Below are 26,931 nucleotides of genomic sequence, written 5' to 3'. Positions count from 1 at the left end.
GGACAATGAGAGAGCACCAGTGTCTCTACTAGGTAGCCAAGGTCTCCAACAGCAGAGGGCAATGTGGTTCCACTGAACTGTTTACAAAAGAGGAAGCTTGCATACATGGTGGTTCCAGGGAAGATCTGTTTATTCCTTGATCTTAACCTAAGAACCTGGATCCTTGGACCTCAATGCCTGACTTGGGTTTGTGGAACTTTCTGAGTTCCAGATCATAACTGACAGCATGCAGTAATATTTTTTGGCCACCAGTAACACGCTGGGAATCACAGCACCAGATGTCTCAAAATGGTGCTTGTTCTTTGTGCTAAAAACATTTATTTAAGAAATCATATTTAGACTATTTGGGAAACTTTCACCTATCGGAGGGCTAACATAGGTCAGAGGGTAAATTTTCCAAAAAAGGAATGGCTTTTGCATGACTCTGCTTGCCGAGTAAAGTACCCACCCACTTCCGCCCCCTACAGAACCTGAGCCAGAATCACAGCTTGTGAGAACGACTTTAGAGGACGTGACTCTTGTCCAGGATTCCCGGGTGGCCTTTTGATCTTCTGTTCCTTTGGAACATTTATCTGTACTCAGTGACTTCATTCTTATCCTGTGAAATGATGGCCCCTGCCAGTTCCCTTATTTAGTTATTTTTTTGTTCGTTTTTTGGTTCTGCTAATAAAGGGAAAATACTGGGATATCAGGAGGTTAGTTCTCCAACGTGAGATAAAATAAAGGACAGGTTACCATACCTTTTTGTATCTGGCAAATCCAGTTGTTAAGATGTTCACAGTTAATATCATTCCAGGACATACCAGAGTCCCCTTTCAACTCACCACAGTATTCAACATTTTGATAATTGTTAGGTTCTCCATAAGCCCAATTTTCATATGAAACCTATGTCCAAAATATTACATTGCAACCATTAATCATTTTTATCAGGCCATTTCCTATCATTTGTCCAAGTAGGAAAGGAAAGGAAAGGTATATTAGTATTTTTTTAAATTCCATTTACTTTTCTTTGCAATAGCTTTGTTTTGAAAACAAGGTTTATGAAAATGGAAATATGTTTATGAAATATGTTTATGAAAAGAAATAGCTTGCCTTACATGGAAATTCCCAAAGTTGAAGAGAATATGCTGTTACTATACTATAAAATCCTCTTTGGTCTTATTCATAGAATGGATCCAGGGTCACGAAAGTGGGATTTATATATGGGAAAAACTTGGCAAAAAAAGCCCCACTTCTCAGTGTTAGGAGTTCCTCAATCTCTAATATCCCTAATTCTTAAGGGCTAATATTTCAGTGTGTTGTTGGAAACTTTTCTCTTCATTAGACAGAGAAGTACAATTAGTTCTTCTTTTAAAGGAAAAAGACTTATGAAATACTGCTAACCAAGTGACCAGCCTTCATGTAAATTAACAGTGGAAATCAATGGCGGGCTGGGTTCCGGTCCACTTTGTAGTTTTCAGTGTGGAATCAGAGCCAACAGTTTTAGACAAAGTATTTTCCAGAAATATCAATATGAAATCCGAGTGTCAATGGAACTATCAAATAAATCACTTTACTCAAGGGCCTTGAAAAGTTGCTGATGGTTTCTAAGAGGAGGTAGAACTGAAATTACATAAAATCACTTCCTGGGATGACTAGAACACAAAATGTGGCCGGCATGTACCCAAGCCTCTCACTTCTCCATTCCTGAGAATGGGGAAGGCTGGCAAGGCCCAGAGGTTACTAGTAGATTCTCAAAAGTTGTTTCCAGATCTCCTGATCTATAAGAATTTATAAAACGCTCAATTTTTTATATTGTTCTTAATTATAATTCTAGTACAGTTAACATACTGTGTGATGTTAGTGATTCAACAATCCTACACATTGCTCAGTGCTCACCAAGGTAAGTGCACTCTTCATCCCCTCCACCTATTTCACCCATCCCCCACCCATCACCTCTCCCCCACCCAACTCCCCTCTGGGGAGCACTACTTCGGTCTCTATAGTTAAGGATCTGTTTCCTGGTTTGTCTCTCTTTCTCCATTGCTCATTTGTTTTGTTTCTTAAATTCCACCTGTGAGGGCAATCATACGGTATTTGTCTTTCTCCAGTCCTGACTTATTTTGCTTACCATTGCACTCGCTAGCTCCATGCGTGTTGTTGCAAATGACAAGATTTCATTCTTTCCTTATGGCTGAATAATATCTCATTGCATATAGACGTATATACACACCACATCTTCTTTACCCATTCATCTATCACTGGGCACTTGGGCTGCTTCCCTAGTTTAGCTATTGTAAATAATGCTGCAATAATAATAAGGGCTCTTGGGTTCTTTTGAATTAATGTTTTCATATTTTGGGGGTAAATACCCAGGAGTGCTATTGCTGGATCAGAGGATAGTTCTATTTTTAACTTTTTGAGGAACCACCATACTGTTTCCCAGAGTAGCTGCACTGGTTTGCATTCCCACCAAGAGGGGACAAGGGCTCTGTCTTCTCCACATCCTCGCCAACACTTATTTAGAACACAACTTTTGAGAAGTTTAATTACTTGCACACCAGTTTTGCAATGATAGAATGAAAACATTATTTTATTTAAACAGCGAAATGAGTTTTCTAATTTTTTTTTCATCCAGTCCACCGTGCTTATAAGCTTGGGTGAAAAGGAGAACTGTATCAAGGCAGGAGCAGAATAATGATCCAAAATAACATTTACTTTTGCATAGAAAAATGTTTGTAGCTATCACAATAGCCTGTCTTGCCAAAAATTTGGATTAAGCCCAAGGATAACATCAAAATAAATACATGATAAAGTGAGAAAATGAGATATTAAATCAAATTACTCACAGGAGAACCATCACTCCAAGTAAAGCCCTCTGAAGGACTTCCATATGTCAATCCCAACCAAAACAGCTCATGGTAGCTTCCGCTAGCCCTGCAATTTACAAGACATAAAGAAAGCTTATGCTATCGGATGAAACAAGTCTGGTTACCTATAAGAGCTAATCAAATTTGAAAGTTACCTTCCAAACCAGGTCATGAGATTCAGTGATTAAATATAAGCATTATACAATTGCACTTTGGTACAGCCTATAAGTATACTGAAAACAAGACACCATTTGAGAATATATACTTGGAAAGCACTGACAGACAGTAATTCATTTATTAACATTTCTTTAGCATTTAATACGATTTATTGAGTGCCTTGTACTTTTATTTTTTTAAGATTTTATTTATTTATTTGACAGAGAGAGAAATCACAAGCAGGCAGACCAGCAGGCAGAGAGAGAGGGGGAAGCACGCTTCCCGCTGAGCAGAGAGCCTGATGCGGGGCTTGATCCCGGGACCCTGGGATCATGACCTGAGCCAAAGGCAGAGGCTTAACCCACTGAGCCACCCAGGTGCTCCGTGCCTCTACTTTTATAGAGCAATTCATCACAGGATTTATACCTATAAAATTAAAGCATTTGGAAGTGAAACCAGATCAAAAAGGTCCTTTGGATTTGAGATACAATATAGGCACTCCAAGTAGCATTCTGAGTCGACAGTTTCAAAAATATAAGAATTTTCTCAACATCGTTAGCACCAAATAGGTAAAAGAAAGGAGTATTACACAGAAAAGACACTTACGTTATTAACCGCCATATTGCTTGCTGTTCTTCTTTATTATTGATACTAGCTAGGTCACCGCCCAGAGCTTTACAAAAATCTCGAGACTCAAACCAGGTTTTCTTCTCATGTTTCCCTTTTGCAAACAGCTAAAGATGATATCATTTCAGAATTTATTTTATACTCGATTGCTTATCAAATCAAGAGAAATAATTTTTTACTTTTCTTAAATTTAATTTTTATTTATTTTCAGCGTAACAGTATTCATTATTTTTTCACCACACCCAGTGCTCCATGTAATCCGTGCCCTCTCTAATACCCACCACATAGTACCCCAACCTCCCACCCCCCCCGCCACTTCAAACCCCTCAGATTGTTTTTTAGAGTCCATATCTCTCATGGTTCACCTCCCCTTCCAATTTCCCTCAACTCCCTTCTCCTCTCTAACTCCCCATGTCCTCCATGCTATTTGTTATGCTCCATAAATAAGTGAAACCATATGATAATTGACTCTCTCTGCTTGACTGATTTCACTCAGCATAATCTTTTCCAGTCCCATCCATGTGGATACAAAAGTTGGGTATTCATCCTTTCTGAGGGAGGCATAATACTCCATAGTGTATATGGACCACATCTTCCTTATCCATTTGTCCGTTGAAGGGCATCTTGGTTTTTTCCACAGTTTGGAGACCGTGGCCATTGCTGCCATAAACATTGGGGTAGAGATGGCCCTTCTTTTCACTACATCTGTATCTTTGGGGTAAATACCTAGTAGTGCAATGGCAGGGTGATAGGGAAGCTCTATTTTTAATTTCTTGAGGAATCTCCACACTGTTCTCCAAAGAGGATGCACCAACTTGCATTCCCACTAATTTTTTACTTTTGATGAGATTTCACTCTATCAAAAGTAAGTCACTGCTATGGCACAAAGCAAGGTAATTGTCTTGGTTGAAAATCAATTAAGGGGTAAGTATTTGGGTAATAAAATGTGTAGAATGATATTTTGTTGAGAAAACCTTAGAAAATAAAAGCATTTTACAGCAAAGGAGAAATTAGATTAAAATCTTTCAGGTATATTGAAAAGTTATAAAAGTATATAAAAGTTTCAGGCATATTGGTAAGGTATACAGCTCATTGTAGAAGACAGGATTAGTTTGGTTAAGTGTTAGATGGAAAGAGAGAATAGCTTTATTATTATTATTATTATTATTTTAGAGAGAGAGAGAGAGAAAGCATGTGCAAGCAGGGGGAGGGACGGGGCAGCAGGAGAGGAAGAGAGAGAATCTTAAGCAGGCTTCCCTGATCTGAGATCAAGAGCCAGACATTCAACTGACTGAGCCACCCAGGGGCCCCGAATAACTTTTGATACAGAGAAATTAAACACAAATAAGGAAAAAACTTCCAAGCAAACAAAAATTGTGCCAGAGTTTGTTATCCTGTTTAGCTTAAACAATGCATAACCAGGCAGTCTTTCAATATTTCGTTTTTAGTGTCTTTACTATGGTCTTGTCTTTTTTCTCCTTACAGTTGCGTATTTTAACAACTATTGGAGCACATGCCACAAAAGACACTTACTTGGCAAAGCATCTAAAAAGGTGATAAGCTGAACTAAATTTAACAGATTATATAAATTAGGAAATATCTCATATTATCGTGAGGTCTGTAGTGAAATGGAATTCCAGACTGGGAAATACCTATCTTTATGCAAACACTATAGGAGTCCATTGTATCTACCAACTTTTGTAATTTTTATTTATTTCTACTCATGAGTCATGGTCCCCACCATCACAGGTTTGTGGGAAATGGGATTTGCTTGCAACAGACCATGGCTGCCCAGCTGTCACTAAGCAACCCAAGGCAATCTTCACCTTGACCCTATCTTGAGCCATCTGGACAGAAGTATCTTGAGCAAGTTTCCAGTAATTCCCAAGACCCCTGTGAGAACTTCAACCTGCTCCACTGTGACATAAGATTTTATTTTCTTAAATAAATTTACCATCACCTAAGTTTTATTACTAACTCCCTTACCTTCATATGTACAAAGATAGTCCATCTATTTCCAAAAAAACCCTACCCAAGTATCTCTAAAACTACATGATTTTTTAGTGAAGCACATATTCCAATTTGTTAAATACCCACCTGGGCAACATCTCTCCCAGAACCCTGTTCGCTTTACAGCTCTGAAGAATTCTGCTACTTCTCTCAAAACCCTGCAACAAATCTGCTCAGCCTACCACCTTGGGGGAATGACTGTGCATAGGATGAAACAGGCCTTTGTGTAGTCAATGCCAAAGTTTCCAGATGCCACAACAAACACCTGACTTGCTCTGTGTTCATCCTCAATTAACCCATTTACAAAATCCTCTCCTGTCTTGCTCCTATCCATTCCCTTCTAGGTAAATTACATGTTTACTCGAAACTGCCTAACCAGGATTGAACAGGTTATCAGTCTCTATGGCTAGCAGTGGGAGTGACTAAACCGACTAGCCACACCCCTTGAGTTACAGAAGACTAACTACCCTCATTCTTTTTTTTTTTTTTTAAAGATTTTATTTATTTGAGAAACAGAGAATGAGAGAGAGAGAGAACATGAGAGGAGAGAGGTCAGTGGGAGAAGCACACTCCCTGCCAGGCAGGGAGCCCAATGTGGGACTCGATCGCGGGACTCCAGGATCATGACCTGAGCTGAAGGCAGTCGCTTAAGCAACTGAGCCACCCAGGTGTCCTAACTACCCTCGTTCTGATACATGTTAGTAATTCCAGTTTTCCCTCAACTTGAGCTATCTTACAAGGCATTCCATGGCCATATGCCACCGAAGGGACTGAAGAAAGAGGTCCTGAGAGTGGGACACTAGAGAATAGTATCATTAAGCAGGAGATACACACATTTCTGTATTTGACTAGAACTAACCTTCTCCAGAAAGAATATGACTTATAAGAGCGAAAAAAGTACCCCAATGCATAAATCACTGATGTTTTTGTCTTATTTGTTTTGGTCAGCTTGACTCCCTAAAGAGTGAATAGATGGCGTGACCTTGGAATGGATAAAGTGAGAACAGAATATCAAATTATCATTTAAATGGCACCGAACAGCCATGTGCCCCTACCTCACTGAGCCTTCCTCTCCCAGCAGGTGTAACAACCAGGGGCTAAATCAGAACAGTGGAGCATCATCTCTAGGATGCCTATGGGCACGATCTGTCCACTTACCTAAAAACTTGGACTCTAAGAACAGGGTGAAATGAGACACAGTGGGAGAGCACGAGGGCAAACAGAAATGTTCATTAAGATGCAAAGAGTTGGGAGCTCAGACTAAGCCGAGGAAGCTTGGCAGAAGAGACAGAGGGAGGGTGATGAAGGCAAGCAAGTGAAGAAAGCTTCTGTGAGTCACGTTTGTTGGTCGAAATGCAATTTGTCATTAGTGTGAACCCAAAGAGAGCTTTTTAAAGATACGGAAGCCCAGATCACCTTCCAGATGAATAAAATTGGAATTTCTGCAGGTCAAGCCTGAGCGCCATGGTTTGGGGTTCTATTTTGATTCCTCCTGTGATTCTTTAGGCCGAAACCCATTCCACATTCTTTATTGACTTAGCAATCGATACTCACCTTGAAACACAAGCTTGTTTTACCACTGGTGCCCCAATCCTCTGGACATTTGGGTTCAGGGGTTGTCGTGGGCTCTGGTGGGCGAGTGACTCCCTCTGCCCAGTGCTTGCACACAAATTTTGCTTTTTCATCACATCTCAAAACATCCCACAAGCCCCCTGCAACTCCCGTTCTCATGGCAACACATCCTGTTTTCCGCCCTGTATTACATACACAAAGCCAAAGTCACTTAACGGGTGCTACTGACGGCTGGCCATGCTCACAGAAGACAGTACGCACTGGACTGTGAACTACGTGGTAGAGTCTGCACATGAAAAAGGGTGCCTGGGTGGTTCAGTGGGTTAAGCATCTGCCTTCAGCTCAGGTCACGATCCTGGGGTCCTGGGATCAGGTCCCTCATCGGGGCTCCTTGCTCAGTGGAGTGCCTGCTTTTCCTTCTAGCTGCTGCACCCCCTGCTTGTGCTCTCTCTTAGTCAAATAAATAAATAAAATCTTAAAAAAAAGAAAGTCTGCATATGAAGAGAAAATATAGAGGAGAAATCTGGCAGTGTCTGGCAATTCATTTATGCTATTTTGACCTGTTATTTACCTTTTCTTTGTGTGGTCCACATCCCTAACAGAATTTTGATCTCCTGCATCAGAGTTGTTTTTTTTTTTTAAGATTTTATTTATTTGACAGACAGAGATCAGAAGTAGGCAGAGAGGTAGGCAGAGAGAGAGGAGGAAGCAGGCTCTGCGCTGAGCAGAGAGCCCAATGGAGGGCTCGATTCCAGGACCCTGAGACCATGACCCAAGCTGAAGGCAGAGGCTTAACCCACTGAGCCACCCAGGAGCCCCTTACATTAGAGTTTTGATAACATTTTGTATTTCTAACATCTGTCAGGGTGCTCCCCATATCTAATAATACAATGATTTTAGTATGACAAAATTTACCATAATGGCAAAAGTAGTGGTTTAATTTTTTTAAAGTTTTTTAAAAGCCATTTCCCCCCGCCATGAGGCCCTTATAGGTCTCTCAGAACAGAAATTTTTCACAGACTTCAAAATGAAATAAAACTGAGCTAGAGATTTTAGTCATTTATTGGCTTTGCAACTACCTTGGACCTGTTTCCTCACCTTAATATGCAAATATCACCTATCTTGGAGTTGTGATGAGGACTAGCTTTAATAGATAAAAAGGCACATAAAATGAGGACTATAGTCAGCTTAACAATTTATAAATCTATTTTACAGTTGTGATTATTTCCAAATGGTAATTCATTAAGATAGAACTTTGAAAACACCAAGAATCTATGCTGCTAGCATGAGATAATCTTGTATTATTATTCTTTTAATGGACATTCAGTGTGTAGAGGTAACTCTAAAAGTTCTGGGAAGGCACATATTTCCCAAAACATTTTCTCTAAGATCTCTGATTTCTCTAAGATCTCTGATTCTCTATGGCTCTGATATCATCCATTTTTATTCCCTAAGGACATTCCAAAATTAATCCCTCAACATCCTACCACTGAAGGATCAACGCCCATAAAAATAAGGAGTTTGACCAAGAGAGTAAGAATTACCACTCCTACTGATGCTAAAATACATATATATTTTTCTTAATATCCTGCCCACTTAATTTTTATTTTTTAATATCCTCCCCAGTTAATTTCAAAATAACTGAAATCCTACTGCCTTTCAGAACATTCAGTAATTCACCAATAATCCCACTATCCATATTGTTGATCTATCTTCTCTGTCAATAATTTGAGAATACAAATTAAAAGAACTTCTGAAGATTAGGACTTGTTAGGCCAAGTAGTAAGTTCATGCACTTGAACTAACAGTCCTCCTTTAGCTTTTCACCCAGACACAATGAAACATTTGCTATTAAAGATGTGGAATTTTTGGAAGGTGTCACAGTGGATCATGTCACATGCTGTGATACCAGTGAATAAAGGCGGAAAACAATCGTTCAGAGACTATTTCCAGAACTACTTACTAGGGAAGGTAAATCCAAACTGATCGAGAGGCATGGCGGTGTTCACGCCAAGTGACACAGATTTCGGAATCACACAGGCTAGTCTAAGCCCACGCCTAGAATATTTCCACTCATATTTCTATTTTCTGAGTTCTAGTTTCCACATCTTTAAAATGAAGATCCTTCAACTTACCTGGAAGATTTCTTTAAAAAGATAAAATAAGATCCGGACATATAAAAGGCTAAGCGAGGCAGTGCACACAAGACTGTGAAATAATACGTTCCACGCAAACATGGTTCTTTGTCCTGCCACCAAAGACCAGTGATGGTTCTATTCATCGTTGCACTCAAAAATTTCAAATCCCTTTCATATAGTTTCAAGGGTACAGGAATAAATTAGCCATTTAGAACATCTGTGGCCATTTAGAATTTCCTAAATATTTTTCAGAGTAGTAGCAGACAATGAGTAGTTTTATCTTCCTTATTTTCTTAGACCAATGTGAACTAATTAGAAAATTTTAAAAAAATAAAGTGAAATACAAAATGCTGAGAACATAATTAATATATACAGTCTGTCTGGAAAGGTACACGGAAAGGTAAGGGACTGGTAGGGTGAATGAAAACCTCAGCCCCAAGCAATTCACATACCTGGCATATCTGAATTCCAATGGGTGAACAGAACCTTTTCCTCAATGGTCCATTGAAAGGTCCCTTTGTTTTGCACATCTGAAAGTCCTGTCCAAAAATACCTTTCAGGCCTCAATCCAACAAAACTGGTCAGAAAGGCTTGTTCATATCTTAAGAAAAAAAAATTAACTACATTTTAGAAATGTGAATTTTTCCAATTAGCCACATGAAATGTGTCTCAGTTTTATGTTTAGGTTATGGTTTAGTTGGTAATCCAAACATCTTGTGTCCTAGAGATAGGTCATTTAAATTATGCAAATTTCTACTAAGGAAATGAGGGGGAAATATAAGAGAGCTAAGTAAATAAAATCATTCAAATATACTCAAACGATTTCTCTCTATTCCTCACCAGCCCCTCTGCCCCTCCTCAAAATGTAAAAGAATTCTGAAAAAGCAAAGGAGAAGACTACAGCATTTCAAAATACATTGTTTAAAAACTTAGTCCAATTTCCAAATATTTAAATGTTCTATACAATTCTTGGTTAAGAAAACTGTGAGGTCATAACATTATCAAGGAGGATACAGATGGAAAAATCTGTTGGCTGTCCCCCACAATTTTATTCTCATCTCAGGTCTGAAACAGAAGAGAAAATTGAGAAAAATAGAGAAGCAGAGATTCAATCTCTAGAAAGAACTGGGAGCAGAGTCAGAAATTCCCACATTTTCTCTCCTTTTGGCTCTCATCCACGTATTGGCATAATCTGGTAATGACACAATTTGGTTAGTAAAGCGACCAAAGTTTGTCTTCACAGACAAACGTTACACAATAAGGCAGCAATGTAGGCAAAAATCTTTCTTTGGAGCAAAATAAAAATGAGACTCAAAGTTTCCAGGAACAAAGAGAGGTGGATGACTTCAGAGAGAGTAGAGAGGGAAATGGAGAGGTTACCATAACAGAACATTTGTACGATCTTAATCTGAGTAATTTCATTCCCTAAATTGAACAAACAAAAAAATTTAAAAGTCCTAAACTCAATATTTCTCAAATGTCTAGAAACCAAATTTGACCACAATTTGTGAGTTTCTGAATATAAATATCATAGAAAACAAAACTAAAATATAAAATTATTTTATATTTTATAAATATAATGTAAATATTATAATATTATAATTTATAAATATTATAAATATAAATATTATAAATATTGGAGCAGCAATCTCTGCTCCAATAAACCAAAAGATCCACTACAGGGAAGCTCAGAATATGTTCCCATAGTACTTACAGTGGTAAAGTTCACCTTGTCATAAGATAAAAAGTATCTACATTCAGATTTTCACGCATTAGCATTATAGGAGTTTGCTACAAATATTAGACATTAAATCATATGTGAAAAAGGATATGGTTTAACTACAAGCACTTTTAAACTGAGACTATACAAATTCTATGATATCTTTCTTTTTTGGTTTTATCAAAGAATTTTTTCATATCAGTAGTATTCTCTATATTTTATTGGGTGTGTCCTGAAAGGCCAATGGACATAATTTTTTGTATTTAAACTAGATACATTTTTCCCTTTTTATTACAAGTCAAATGCATTTTAGAATTTAAGTATCTTCTGTGCCTAATCCAGTGCTTTGAAAAGATTAAAGGAAAAATAGATAAAAACTAAAGCCTTAAAGATGGCTGGGACTCTAGAAGTAAAAATTATATAAAATGTTCTAGGTCTATGTGATTTTGATTTTTCTGACCTATCAGTCTAATAAACCTAGCAATGCACACACACACTGACACACAAAAGCAAACAAACAAAAAAAACAAGCAACAAAAATAAAAACCCAGAAGAATGTAAAGGAATAATAAAATATTCATTGAATCTCTCTACTAGCTTTTTAGGTGGAGACAATGCTAAAGATAGAAAGTGGCCTTTTTTAACTAATAAATTTTACTTAGTTTCCCTGCTTGAAAAAAATTGATCCATATTAGGTCAGAAAAAAGATCCACAAACTATATTTGCCAGAGTACTAATAAACTGTTTTGAATATTGCTTTATAGTTCTAGAAGTAGCAAAATATTTTATAATGCTTACAATGAAGAATCCAAATAAGGATATGATTTTTATTGCTCCTACTTTTGCAAGCCATACTTCAGGATGAACAGAAATTTACAGTGTGTCAATTTATAGAATTTAGAGAAATTTACATAAATTTAGAACATGTTGATATTTAGGCTTCTCTGAAAACATTTCATTATTTGACCTACATTCAAATAAAATTAAAGTGGTTGCATACCTGTCTTCAACAGTTGTTAAATAAGCCTTCTCATTTATACAGGTTTGGTTTGCTTCCATAAATGTTGAAAGTGTGTGTCCAATCATATAGCAGTAGAAGCCATGTCTTTTCCAGCCCTATTAATGTTATCAAGCAGATAATCAGGGATATTAATTAAATAATATTATTTTAATAATTGCTCTGTCATGAAACATAAATTGATAAATGACAGAAGTATGTAGAGAACACAAATACGGAAAATTTGAAATGCAATGAAAAATATTTATATGAATAAAGAAAATAGCAGTACATTGTTCCTCTTATGACACAAAACTGGGGTCAGGGTATTCATTCTCTCCCCTCCTGATACATCTTCCAGTAAAAGTGACTTGTGAAATGCATACTAAGGAACCTGAACAGAATGGCTAAGATTTCTGTATTAGAATAGCGAGCCACAGGAAATCGTTTGCTGAGTAGCTAACCACTACCACCAGTAGTGGTCTACTGAAGCCAAAAGTAGATAGTGACCATAAAGCTGAGTCATCTGGTCCTGGGAGAATACTTAGCAAACTTCTGGCAACATGATGCTGCATGGTTCCTCTCCCATACTTCAAATACACAGAAATGCTAAATAAAAACATAACGTTAAACAAAAAAATCCATACTTGATGTAATCTTCAGGTACCGAAAACATAGAGAAAACTAAAACGTTAGAATGGGAAATGCTCAAGCCAAGACTGTCATTGTCCTGTCATGTATCAGACCAAGACTAGGGTACTAGACTTTAGAGGCAACGGTACTAATGTCCATACAAATGAGGGTATTTGGCCAGCAGTCTACCTGAGGCAGGGAAGTGGGGCTGAAGTCCTTACATAAAGATGATCCCCACTGGGGCACCCGAGTGGCTCAGTCAGATTATTGGCTGACTCCTGATTTTATGATTCACGATCTCAGGGTCCTGGGATCGAGCCCCACATCAGGCTCCAGGCTCACTGAGGAGTCTGCTTCAGGATCCTCTCTCTCTTTCTCTGCCCCTCCCCCTACTCATGCCCTCTCTCTGTCTCTCTCTCTCAAATATATAAATCTTAAAAAAAAAAAAAAAAAAAGACGATACCCATTAGGGAAGTCCCTCTGGGAAAAGAAAGTGAGAAAACTCTATTCACAAAACCAGGCAATAGTAGATTCTTGTCATCCACTTGGGGTTCTAGGTGCAGGGAAATAAGAAATCATTCTGTTAAAAATAAATACTGATTCTGTGCCAGAGATGGGTGCTGGTCCCAACTTGACACTATTCACGTTGTATTAGACTCCACAGCCAAAAACATAAAATAAATCTTGGTCTACAAAAGGAGAAATTCCTAGGCACTCAGAAAAGTAAAATGCAGAACCACACAATAGAAATATTTCCACAACATAGATCATGTTAAGACTATGACTTTTGAAGGATGCCTAGGTGGCTCAAGTTGGTGAACCGTCTGCTTTCGGCTCAGGTCAGGATCCCAGGGTCCCAGGGATCAAGCCCTGTATCAGGCTTTCTGCTTGGCAGGGAGTCTGCTTTTCCCTCTACCTCTCCCCACTGCTCATACTCTCTCTCTCTCAAATAAATAAATAAAATCTTAAAAAAAATAAAAAACCTAAGTTGAACCATTTTAAAAAGTGAAATGTATTATTTCCAAACCTGTAGAGGAAGAAAATGGGATCAAAACATTCAATAGGGGCACCTGGGTGGCTCAGTTGGTTGAGCAGCTCAGGTCATGATCCTGGACTTCCAGGATCGAGTCCCACATCGGGCTCCTAGCTCCTTGGGGAGTCTGCTTCTCCTTCTGACCTTCTCCTCTCTCGTGCTCTCTCTCACTCATTCTCTCTCAAATAAATAAAATCTTAAAAATAACACAAAAACATTCAATAGGACAAGTGGAATGAAGGAAAGGACAAACAAGAGAGAAAAGAAATCAGAATAGTAAATAAAATAGAGCTCAGAGTAAGATGGTAGAAACAAAAGCAAATGTATCAGTAGGCAGAAAAAAACAAAAAACAAAAAAACTAAACTCGTGTTTGCCAATAAAAAGCCAGAGTTCTTCAAATTACATAAAAAGTAAAAATGCAGATGCATATTTATAAGAACCATTCCATGATATAGAATGATTAAAAACAATTAGTTGGAAAAAGAGATTCTAGGGAAATACCAAGAAAAAGATAGCTTCTGTGACAATACTGATACTATTTAAAGTTGACCTTATGGTTAAAAAAAAGCATTATGAATAAGGAAAATAATTACATAATTAAAGGACCTATGTATCAAAGTATAATAAAACAAAGATCGAAGTATATTTAACACAGTGTATATACAAAGTATATATAACACAGATCAAAGTATATAAAACAAAAGATGACAGAAGTGCAAGGAGAATATTTTTTGAGCAGACAAAATATTAGGAATATTAAGAATATAGAACATCTGAATAATACAAATTGTTAAGTTTTTTTCTAGTTAACATATATAGACCTGAACTGAACAATCAAAGGTCATTCTGTTTTACAAATCAAAACCACAATGAGATACCACCTCACACCAGTGAGAATGGCTAAAATTAACAAGTCAGGAAATGACAGATACTGGCGAGGATGTGGAGAAAGGGGAACCCTCCAACACTGTTGGTGGGAATGCAAGCTGGTGCAACCACTCTGGAAAACAGCATGAAGGTTCCTCAAAAAGTTGAAAATAGAGCTACCCTGCGACCCAGAAATTGCACTACTGGGTATTTACCCCAAAGATACAAACATAGTGATCCAAAGGGGCACATGCACCCGAATGTTTATAGCAGCAATGTCCACAATAGCCAAACTATGGAAAGAACCTAGATGTTGATCAACAGATGAATGGATAAAGAAGAGGTGGTATATATATATACAATGTAATACTATGCAGCCTTCAAAAGAAATGAAATGCCATTTTTGATGACGTGGATGGAACTAGAGGGTATTATGCCTAGCAAAATAAGTCAATCGGAGAAAGAAAATTATCATATGATCTCCCTGATATGAGGAAGTAGAGATGCAACATTGGGGGTTTGGAGGGTAAGAAAAGAATAAATGAAATAAGATGGGATTGGGCGCAAGACAAACCATAAGAGACTCTTCATCTCACAAAACAAACTGAGGGTTGCTGGGGGGAGGGGGGTCAGGAGAGGGTGGTGGGGTTATGGACATTAGGGAGGGTATGTGCTATGCTGAGTGCTGTGAAGTGTATAAACCTGGCGATTCACAGACCTGTACCCCTGGGGCTAATAATACATTATATGTTTATTTAAAAAATAAAAATAATTAAAATAAAAATAAAATTACCAAAAAAAGTCATTCTGCTCAACCCCACTGAAAATTTACCAAAACTATGAATTAGACCATGAAGAAAGCCTCAACAAGTAACAATAACCACAACTAATGATTACAATACAGTGAAATTAAAATCAATAGTTTCTAATTATTTAAAAACTAAAAAACAAAATTCCCATCACTACCACCAAAACCCCTACCCAATATCAACACACACACACAAACACACACACACACACACACACACATACACACACACACACACACTTCTAAATTCAAGGATCAAAGAAATCTTAACGGAAATAAAAAATATTTGGAAGTGAATCATAATGAAGTACTTGATAAGAAAACTTGGTTGGTCCAGGGTTCCACACTCACATTTCATTTCTGTAAGTATTTAAAAACACATTCGTTTGAATGTCACATTCATTAATCTCACCATCTAAAGTTCCTGGTAGTAGATTCTTTAACTTCAAGATTTTAAACTCATCCAGGGGATTACTCCTCAGCTGGGTAAAGGGAACTTCTATGTAAAACAGCTTAACATTTGTATCTGTCAGACATCCTGGAATCTCAGAGACTCAGGACCACTTTGCCCCAGATTGCCCACAAAGGTAGCAATGAATTGAAAACTGAATCCTACATCTGTATAATATACCTGTGGTTTTGAATTCTCAAAAATGTCCCCACACCACCAAGTGTCTATACCCAGACAGGAAAAAAACAAAAACAAACAAACAAACAAAAAAACCCACAAAAAAAAACAAAAGAAACAGTCTTGTTATCTTTCTCTGCTAGTGAATGGATTTTTTTGTTGTTGTTCAATGTTCGAGTCTTCCCAGCCCTCTGAGCCAGAGGAGGTATTTTTAAACTGACCAAATTACTTAATGTCTCTGAGCTTCAGTTTCCCCTCCTGTCTACTTAGGAACATAATGTTTATCCTTTAAGATCATTGGCAGCATAATAAATTCACTCAACAAACAGTTATGGATATTATCTTATTTATCTTACTACCACCCTATGATTAAAGTGGATTTAACAGACATTATAGATATGACAATTACTAGACCATATTTTATATATATATATATAACTTTTATTATCTATATAACTGTTATATGTATATAAACTTTGATCTATTGTATAGAAGTAATCACATTTAAAGATTATTTCTTATTTATAGAAAATTACAATAATACACACTCTCCCATAGAGCCATATGATTAGACAAAGCAAAAGTAAACACACTGGCAGTGAACCCAGTAGTCTCAGTGTGCGACGTGGGTCAGGGCCAGGATTCTAGTCTTGTTTCTGTCATTCCAAGACAGTCATAGCTTCTCTGGGCTGAATTTCCAGAACATAAAAATTAAAGGGGGGATTGCAATTATCACAAAGATCCTCTATATCGTTAACGGTCTCTGATTTTGTGTCTGCTCGATGTTTCTTGATGATTTATTTGGACAGTCCTAAATTATGTTCCATGAACTCTCAGCCTTCTGGTGTTTGTGACAAGATGATCTGATCACAACATGACGAGCTTGGAAAGAGATTTAGTTTCTATTTTATTTTTATCCAAGAGAAGTGAGAAAGGAAAAAAGAGGAAGACAAGCAACTCAGCAGTTAAACAGGAAAATGATAAACATACACCCTGTATTTTGGAGTTTCTTTCTGCTGTTAGAAATTATTTCACAGAGACCCTTTACTTCAATCTCAGAGTATTAAAAGAGATGCAGGGAGCGGCGACGAACCGAGGTATAGGCAAGGATGACACACGCTTAGATGGCTGGCGTGGGTTTACTCCGTGGTCACCGCCAGCTACCACCAGCTAGTCTCATCTGCCTCCCGCTGAAGGGATCTCCTGGGAGGAATCCCCACCAGAAGCAGCATCCTCAATGGAGGCCATTCTTATAAATGGAGAAAATGACACGAGAGTTTGCTATCTGAAACTTAACAGTTATCTACTGGATATGTTTCTACCACCCATAGGATCATTGGCTACCAAGGCCTCAGTGACCATTTTCCATGACCATAGCCCACCTGAATCTTGTTACCCTTACCAGGCTCCACAGGCATGTGGTTTTATTCTCTATTCTTGTTCCCCCATTGGGGTAGGAGAATTCCCATGGCGTTCTGAAAGTTGCTGCTGACCACATGCAGCCACGGTAACTGCAGAGAACACCCAAAGAGGCCTTCAGGAAGAACAGTGATACCAAACCCTAACAAGAACCTGCTGAACATATAAACAGCTGGAACACTTGGCTACCTATGACAATAATAAAGCACCTTCACCGCCAAAAAATAAAGCCAAGAGATCACATAATATTTTCGGGTCTGAACTTATCGTCCATGCTCTATACTCACTTTCTGGCAGCCCTGTTCTACTTCCACTGTTCCCGAGGGCTGGGTTTGAGATTTCATCTTACAGATGTAGTTAAGAGGCCGCTCGCAGGCCCGATCTGCCCAGTACCCATCCTGTGGAAAGCAAAGAGAGAAAAAAAAAAAATAGTGATTATCAGATATTTGACTCTGAGGCAGTTTTCTTGTAATTGGGCCCCAGGAAAGAAAAACAAAGATTGTTAAGAGAAAAATGGCATCTCTGAAAGGAAAGGTAAATTGACATTTTATAAGTCAACAGCAAATGTGGTTCTGGCTACAAAGATGTGAAAGAGATTGAAGCTCCCCAATATGTTTTTATATTTTAACTATCCCTGCCACTGTGTAGAAGAATCTAGAGAGAAACTAAAAAAGCTTGTCAGCCTTTAAGTGGTGATGCCAAAAGAAGGTTTACATGCAGCCTTTCCTGTCGACTGTTTTCAAGTTAACCAAATAGATAGAAAGTTATCCAGAAAATTCCCTCACCCAACACACCAAACTCGAAAACATACCTGAAACCAGTCATCTCTCCTCCCTTTTCCAGTTCATATTAATGAGTGTCCTCTTGGGTCTAAGGCTCTACCTCCCACTCTGCTTCAGATGGCACCTACTCCCCCTTCCTTAGAGACCTCAAGTCAAAATGGCCTCTCTTCTCCTTCACAAAACTACTAACCACCTTGAAAAATGTTTTCCATATTGTCTGCCTCTGATTCCCCTCATTTCTCACTCAGTAACAGCCCACGGCCATCTGGTACTCAACCTTCAGCCAGAGTAATATTTCTAAATTGAAAAATTGGTCTTGCCACTCCTGGACAAAGGCATATTTTCTCCACCTCAGCAGTTGCTAGTGTTCTTACCCACCCTTCTAACTCTGGGCTTTCGGCCATATTGTCCTTCAGTTCTTCACAAGAATGATGCTTTCTGGTTTCCTTCACACTTCGGCCTGCCCTTTCAATAGTTAACACTTACTTTTTTCTTAAGCTTTCAATTAATCACAATGAAAACAACCCCATGACGAAACAGAAGCTTATAACTACTGAACATTAGGTTTGGGTCAGTCATTGTGCTTGTTATATGCATTAACCCATTCCATCCTTATATCTACCATTAAGCTGGGTACAGTTATTATGCCCATCTTATAAATGCAAAAATAAGCCATGCATCAAAACCCAGCCTCTCAACCACCATGTTCATTACCCATTAGCGAAAGATAATTTGATGATGTTCTTCAGTCACTAAAGTCATGTATAGGACATAGACACAGTTTTTTCACATGTGACATCTCCATGTATCCTAAAATAACATATGTAACCCTCCAAATACAGAGTGCAGATTGTGGAATCCATAACAGACCTAAGTACATCAACTCAGAGAAACCAGTCAAAACAGAACCAAAGCTCTCGTTTGCTCAGCCAAGCTCTTTGTATTGCCCTTTAGAACTCAGCATAAGAACAGTATGAATACGGGTCACTGGTTAATTTCGTCCTTGAACTGAAAGTTTCTCTCTGTTGATTTTCTAGTAGTCCTCTTGAAAATTTGACTTTGCTAAATAATTGAAATATAGATAGATCACCTAGACTAATACCAGTCTAAATGATGATGTGTAGTGAGTGAGGCAGGAAGAAAAATACCCTCTGGCTTTTGCTAGATATCAGCAAATAAAGTTGCCTTACCTTGCCTTTCATTACAACGCAGTCTTCCTGCCTATTGTTTTCATGGCTTGGCTCCCCACGGAGCCATTTAGTAAATGTGACAGGGGTCCCATCACTCCACTCAAAATACATTTGAATCTTGATGTCATTTAAGCCAATCCATAACTCATCATTTGGCTCTAAACAGGAAGAAAGACACAAAAGTAATGTACATATGTTTTCTTTCCAAAAATCAGGAGGTTATCAGGAAAGGAAGGTCCCCTGCTTTATTGACAAAAGTTCTACTCCCTTAATATTATAACAGATAAAAGACCATCTTCTTGAGTGTTAATCTGAGACGTCAGCTACATTTTATGTTGTCAAAATTAGTTTAATTGCACAACGTACTATTTACATTGTGAATGCAACTTTATTCTTTTATTTTGGGGGTATAATATATCTCCTGGCAGGTGGTAAAATGAGTCTGAAGTTGGTCCTTCATTATCCCCTATCTTGTGAAGCTCCTTTTTTGTTATAAATAATTTTCCATAACAACTGCACTCACAGTGTTAGAAATATGATAGCTAACTTATCTATTACTCTATTTGACTATTATTAAATCTCATGAATGTTTTAAAGTATTATTAAACACCACTTCTATTTTATTACTGTGTTGTGATTAACAACATTCTAGGTGTTTCTGTTAAAACTCAATATCTGCTTGGACTACTGAAAAAAATAAAATAAAATTTTAAAAAACTCACACAAAAAAGCTCAATATCTATAATAGGAGTGAGAACATACATAAACTGAGGGTTTGAGCTGTCTCTCCTGACATTTGGGACTTATTTATTAGTATATAAATACAAATGAATCTGTAACCATTTTCACCAGAAAATAGCAGAAAAACTCAAATAACAAATAAAAGTTAAAACAAAAACAACGAGGTACAGATATAAAATGTGATCATTTGTTTTATTCTATGAAGATTACTGACCTTACCTGAAGTTAGAATTCTAAAAATTCTAAGTATTATAACTAATGGGACAAAATTTAAAGCCTAAGTTTTCATAGCTAGAAACATAAATATTTGCAAATTCATAAAATGAAAGAATACACAATTCAATATCTATTTAATTTGTACTATTGGAAATTTCATCATGAATGACTGATTTATGTTCTTTAAATGGTAAAAATAAAACTACTTGTCAAAGGATTATAAAGATGATGTTGTAGTAGAAAATGAGGAAAATGCCACACTATATAGGAATTTCCCTAAATGGTTTCATCTCTTCCTCCTAAAAGTTGTCACTTAACTTTGCTTTTGGAGAAGTCCCTGGTTGGCTCATTGCCAGCCCCAACAGATGTTTCCAGTGCCATGAGGCATGAATGACATTGCCAGGATGATCCCCTTTTCCTTTCACTTAATATGGCAGATCATGATCTTTTGGGCAGCAAATACAGGCTTCAAAATGACCTCACATGTCCTTCCAGGCTTTAGGTTCAAGACTAATAAAAACCTAAACCCTCAGGTCCCACAATTAAAATAAAGTATTAAGAGTTCCATGGGGTGCCTGGGTGGCTCAGTCGTTAAGCCTCTGCCTTCAGCTCAGGTCATAATCCCAGGGTCCTGGGATCAAGCCCCACATCAGACTCTCTGCTCAGTGGGGAGCCTGTTCCCCTTCTCTCTGTCTCTGGCCTGCCTCTCTGCCTACTTGTGATCTCTGTCTGTCAAATAAATAAATAAAATCTTTTAAAAAAAAGAGTTCCCTATAAATATTTTTTCTCACTAAATTGTGCACCTTTGTCTAGTTTTTGTAATTCCTAAGCACAAGGTAGACTCTATAAAAATATATAATACACGAGTGTAAAAAGTTGTTAGCTCAATTGTTATGAGTCGGTTAGGGAAGCTGTTTTACTTGAAGTAATCATAACTTACATGTGTAAGTCCAAATTTCTCCACTGTATTTCCACAATTAATATAAAAATATTTTTAAAAGATGCTATCTCAACTACCTAAAAAGTTTCTCTAGGCTTTTTATTTAGAAACAATAATTTTATAATTTTTTTTTAACTTTAGCAGCATTATTTTCATTGTTTTAAATAAATATGCTTTATCAATAATCAAAAAAGGGAATATTCCCTAGTGAAAATTTATTATTTCTTAAGTTGAACTTTAAAGCAATCTTTGTCAGAGGTGGTTCAAGATGGCTGTGTAAGAAGACCCTGAACTAACCCTACAACAAATCTATAGCTACATATGGAACAATTCCCTCTGAAAGGAACCTGAGAATTAGCTGAACAACTTCTCTTCAACAAAGGATAAAAAGGCCATGCTGAGATGGGTAACAGAAGCAGAGACCTAGTCTGGCTAAAAACCCTACCAGGGTGTAGTGACCCACCATCAGGAGGGGTCTTATAAATGTGGACCTCCTTCCCAGCAAGTGAGGGGTTTCTCACATCAGGCACCTATCAGGATGTGTATTATAGATGAGTCCCCAAAATATATAGTTTTGAAAACCAATGGGTCTTAAATCCAAGAGAACCAAAGGGCTTAGGGAATAGAGATTCTACTCTTAAAGATCTGATATACAGACTCACTCACCCCAAGACCCAGGGCAAAAGCAGCAGTTTGGAAAGACCCTAGACCATATGCAATTGAGATTCACTTGCTAATCTTAAAAATTCTGCCAGAGGCACCTGTGTGGCTCAGTGGGTTAAGCCTCTGCCTTTGGCTCAGGTCATGGTCTCGGGGTCCTGGAATCAAGCCCCACATTGGACTCTTTGCTCAGCAGAGATCCTGCTTCCCCCTCTCTCTCTGCCTCCCTCTCTGCCTACTTGTGATCTCTCTCTCTGTCAAAAAAAAAAAAAAAAAAAAAGTCAGAGGGGCAAGAGTCTACTGGAACTATCTCTAGAGAAAACTGCAAAAGGGCACCATTTCATTTTTGCGTTCTTGCTCTAGTTTGCTAATGGCGGCACCAGTGGGCACTATTTTTGCACTGTCAGTCTAACCAGCTAGTGCCTACCCCACCACACTGATGCTGAAGCCCTGCCAGAGGCAGGTGAGGGCCTCACCCCCCAGGCCACTATTGCAGCCCCCCACAAACAGCAGGCAGCACTCCACCTCTCCACAGCTCTCCCAAGCACAGCCTACACAAGGGATGCCCCTTGAGTCCTGGGCTTCAGTAAGGGGGGGCTATGTTTTGGGCCCCATTAAGTTTGAAACAATTGGAGAAACAATTCAAGAAACAGCTAATGACTACCGCAAAGTTAAATGGTAAGGATCACTGCTCACATAGGGACACCATTCTAAGATTGAGAGAGATAGCTGTTTCATCTGACACATGGAATCAAACACAGAGAGTTAGACAAAATGAGGAAACAGAGGAATATGTTCCAAACAAACAAATCCAAGACAAAAATCCCAGAAAAAAAACTTAAGGAAATAGAGATAAGTAATTTACATGTAGAGAACATTCCATCCCAAAACAGCCAAATATACATTCTTCTGAAGTGCACAAGGAATATTCTCCAAGATAGGTCATATGCTAGGCCACAAAATAAGTCTCAATAAATCTAAGAAGGCTGAAATGGTATCAAGCTTCTTTTACAAACACAGTGGTATGAAACCAGAAATCAACTACAAAAAGAAAACTGGAAAAATCACAATGTAAGTTGTGATTTTAAAGTCTGCTACTAAATAAATAAATAAATAAATAAATAATGCTACTATACAACCGATAAGTCACTGAAGAAATCAAAGAAGAAATCAAAAAATACCTTTAGAAAAATGAAATATAAATAAACATACCAAAATCCATGTGATTCAGCAAAAACATTCAAGAGGGAAGTTGATAGCAATACAGGCTTAAGATTCTCTCTCTCAGGACACCTGGGTGACTCAGTTGGTTAAGTATCTGCCTTCAGCTTGGTTCATGATCCCAGGATCCTGGGATTGAGTCCCACATCAGGCTCCCTACTCAGAGGGGAGCCTGCTTCTCCCTCTCCCTCTGCTGTTCCTGCTGCTTGTGCTCTCTCACTCTCTTAAATAAAAACTTAAAAAAAAAAAGACTCTTACTCTCCCTCTGCCCCTTCTCCATTTACACTTGCTCTCTCTCTCTAAAATAAAAATAAAATAAATCATATTAACATCTCAATAGAGACAGAAAAAGTAATTGACAAAATCAATATCTATTTATGATAAAATCAGTCAATTGGGAATAGACAGAATGTACCTTAACATAATAAAGGCCATATATGGTGAGTCCACAACTAACATATTCAATGGTGGAAAGCTGGAAGCTTTTCCCTTAAGAATAGGAAAAAGGCAAAGATGACCACTTTTGCCATTTTTACTCAACATAATATTGGAAGTCCTAGCCAGAACTTAGGAAAAAATAAGAAATAAAAGGCATCTAAGTTAGAAAGGAAGAAATAAAATTATCACTATTTTCAATGACATGATTTTATAGACAACCCTAAAGAATCCACCAAAAAAACCTGCTAAAACTAGTAAACAAATTAAATAAAGTTGCATGATACAAAATCAGTATATAAAACTGTTTCCTTTTTATATACTAACAATGAACTATAAGAAAGAGAAATTAAGAAAACAATCCCATTTTCAATTGCATTAAAAACAATAAAATACGTAGGAATAATTTAACCAAGAAAGTAAAAGACCTCTATACTGAAAATTATAAGACTTGATGAAAGAAATTGAAGAAAACACAAATAAAGAGATAGATAGTCCATACTCATGGATTGGAGAATTAATATTATAAAAGTGTCCCTGTTACCCAAAGCAATATACAGAGTCAATGTAATCCCTATCAAAATATCAATGGCATTTTTCACAGAAATAGAACAAACCTAAAATTTGTATGGATCCACAAAAGACCCCAAATAGCCAAAGAATCTTGAGAAAGAACAAAACTGACGGTATCACACTCCCAGATTTCATACTATATGACAAAGCCAAATAATCAAAGTAGCATGGTATCTGCATAAAAGCAGACACAGAACAGTGGAACAGAATAGACAGCCCAGAAATAAACCCACACATATATAGTCAATTAATTTACAGCAAAGATACTAAGCATACAATGAGGAAAGGATACTCTCTTCAGTAAATGTTGTTAGGAAAACTGGAAGCCACTTACAAAAGAATGAAACAGGGCCACTACCTTAAACCATACACACAAATTAATTCAAAGTAAAGACTTAAATATAGGTCTGGAAGCCATAAAACTCTGAGAAGAAATATAAGCAGTAAGTTCCTTGACATTGTTCTTGGCAGTATGTTATGAGATATGACTCAAAGGCAATGGCAACAAAAGCAAAAGTAAACAAAAGACTACATCAACCTAAAAAGCTTCTGCATAACAAAGGAAAGCATCAACAAAAGGAAAAGACAACCTACTGAATGGAAGAAGATATTTGCAAACTGTATATTCATTAAGGGTTTATATCTAAACTATGTAAAGAATTCATACAGTTCAGTAACAAAAAAAAAATCCGATTTAAAAATAGGCAGAGGATCTGAATAGACATTTTTCCAGAGAGTACATCCATATGGCTAAAAGACACATGAAAAGATGCTCAAAACCACAATCATCAGGGAAATACAAATCAAAACCACAATGAAATATTACTTAACACCTGCCAGAATGACTATTATCAAAAGGAAAAGAAATAACAAGTATTGGCAGCAACATGGAAAAAAGGGAACCCTCCTGTGCTGTTGGTAGGAGCATAAATTGGTGTCACCACCTTGGAAAACAGTATGGAGGTTTCTCAACGAATTAAAAATAGAACTACCATATGATACAGTGATTCCACTTCTGAGCATTTATCCAAAGGAAAAAAACACTAACTAAAAAGACATATGCGCCCTCAATGTTCATTGCAACATAATCTACAACAGCCAAGATATAGAAACAGCCTTAGTGTCTATCAATGGATGAATAAATGAAGAAGATACTGCACATATATATATTCCAATCTGTACACACACACACACACTAGGATACTATAAAGCCATAAAAAAGAATAAAATCTTTCCATTCACAATGACATGGATGGACCTTGAGGACATGATGCTCAGTGAACTAAGTCAGACAGAGACAGATACCATTTGATCTCAATTATATGTGAAATCGAAAAAGCAAAACAAAGGAACAGACAAAACAAAACCCACAGATAGAATAGATTTGTGGTTGCTAGATGTAAAGGAGAAAGCAAGGTATTAACGTGAGATGGGTGAGGGGAACAAGACATAGAAACTTCAGGGGCACTTGGGTGGCTCAGTCAGTTAAGTGTTAGGTCACAATCTCAGGGTCCTGGGATTAAGCCCTGTGACGGGCTCCCCACTCAGCAGGGAGTCTGCTTTTCCTCTGCCCCTCCCCCACTCATTTTTTCCCCTCTCTTTCTCAAATAAATAAATAAAATCTTTTTTAAAAAAGAGGTACAAACTTCCAGTGATAAAATTAATAAGTCGAGGAGATGGAATACGCAGCAGGGTGACCATAGTCAATATTGGTAGCTAGGTATATTGTGGTAATCACTTCACAGTTGTGGAATCATTACTTCAATAAAAAATAAATAAAGGCTACCTTTGTCAGCCAACTTCCTTATATAACCAGAGCAATAAACATACCAGCTTTTCCTATTACTGTAACATGTTATAGAAAGTAAAGAAAATTTTGCACTTTGGCACCACAGCCCCTTAACTAATCTGGTCGCCAGTGATTCATCTGCAAACTTTATCACCTGCTGTAAGCATTGTGACTTGTATGCCATGATATTATTCAGACACATCAGTCCTGCTTACATTATTACCGTCTGGTCTGAATTCTCCAGAATGGGTAAGCGAGAACATCAAGAAATTGTTTACAGGCTGCCGCAGGCTATTATCAGGGTCTATTAAACCGAGGGAAGTACACAGAAGAGAAAGAATCCCATTTGGCACAAGTGTTAGATGCCCTGATGTTTTGGGGTCTTTGCAACTGCTCTCTGCGACTACGCTGCTAATTCCCGTCTATTTGTCAACTGTATTTTTCTTCTCCCCTCCTCCCCCCACCCTGACTCCTATCAATTTTCAGGCAATAGACATCAGGAAGCCGTCCCCACCATCACCACTCTCCATTTCCTCTTGTTTTGCTGGCTGGAAATGAACAGCTGCGGCTCGTCAGCAGGCTCGGGGGGAAGCAGAAAATGATCATCATTTAACCAGCAGGTACCCCTGCTTGCCAGTTAGCGCTCTGTTCCTCCTCGTCTGCCTCTTCTCCGGGAGGAGTTGTTCCTAGCTCCTTTTCCCTGGTTTTGTTTTGGGGGTTTGTTTGTTTTGCTTTGCTTTGCTTTGCTTTGTTTTTGATAGAACTGATTTTTGAAACCTTTACAAAATTTTGTTCAGTACATTTTCTTTAGAATCTTTACATACCTAAAATTGAGGCATACATTTCTTTAAAAGTTGGAGGCCAACACCTAACCACCCCAATAAACTATCCCATTTCTTCCACTGCTCAACACCATAGCAGCAGTA

General features: G+C 37.8%; 1 protein-coding gene across 1 annotated transcript in view; it reads right to left on the bottom strand.

Moving 5' to 3' along the window:
- The window catches only part of MRC1 (mannose receptor C-type 1), a 101,549-nt gene that overhangs the window by 37,024 nt on the left and 37,594 nt on the right, over positions 1-26,931 (bottom strand). The window contains exons 8-15 of the mRNA XM_044227011.1: positions 19,431-19,588; positions 17,746-17,856; positions 12,073-12,188; positions 9,805-9,953; positions 7,197-7,396; positions 3,612-3,739; positions 2,829-2,916; positions 741-885 (exon numbers count right to left, since the gene is read on the bottom strand). Of these exons, the coding sequence (XP_044082946.1) occupies positions 741-885; positions 2,829-2,916; positions 3,612-3,739; positions 7,197-7,396; positions 9,805-9,953; positions 12,073-12,188; positions 17,746-17,856; positions 19,431-19,588 (1,095 nt within the window). The remainder of the gene's footprint in view (positions 1-740; positions 886-2,828; positions 2,917-3,611; positions 3,740-7,196; positions 7,397-9,804; positions 9,954-12,072; positions 12,189-17,745; positions 17,857-19,430; positions 19,589-26,931) is intronic.

Source organism: Neovison vison, chromosome 12 (assembly GCF_020171115.1).
Source record: "Neovison vison isolate M4711 chromosome 12, ASM_NN_V1, whole genome shotgun sequence".
Lineage (NCBI taxonomy): Eukaryota > Metazoa > Chordata > Mammalia > Carnivora > Mustelidae > Neogale > Neogale vison.
The sequence above is the reverse complement of the archived record's forward strand: the minus strand, read 5'-3'. Positions and strand labels throughout refer to the sequence as shown.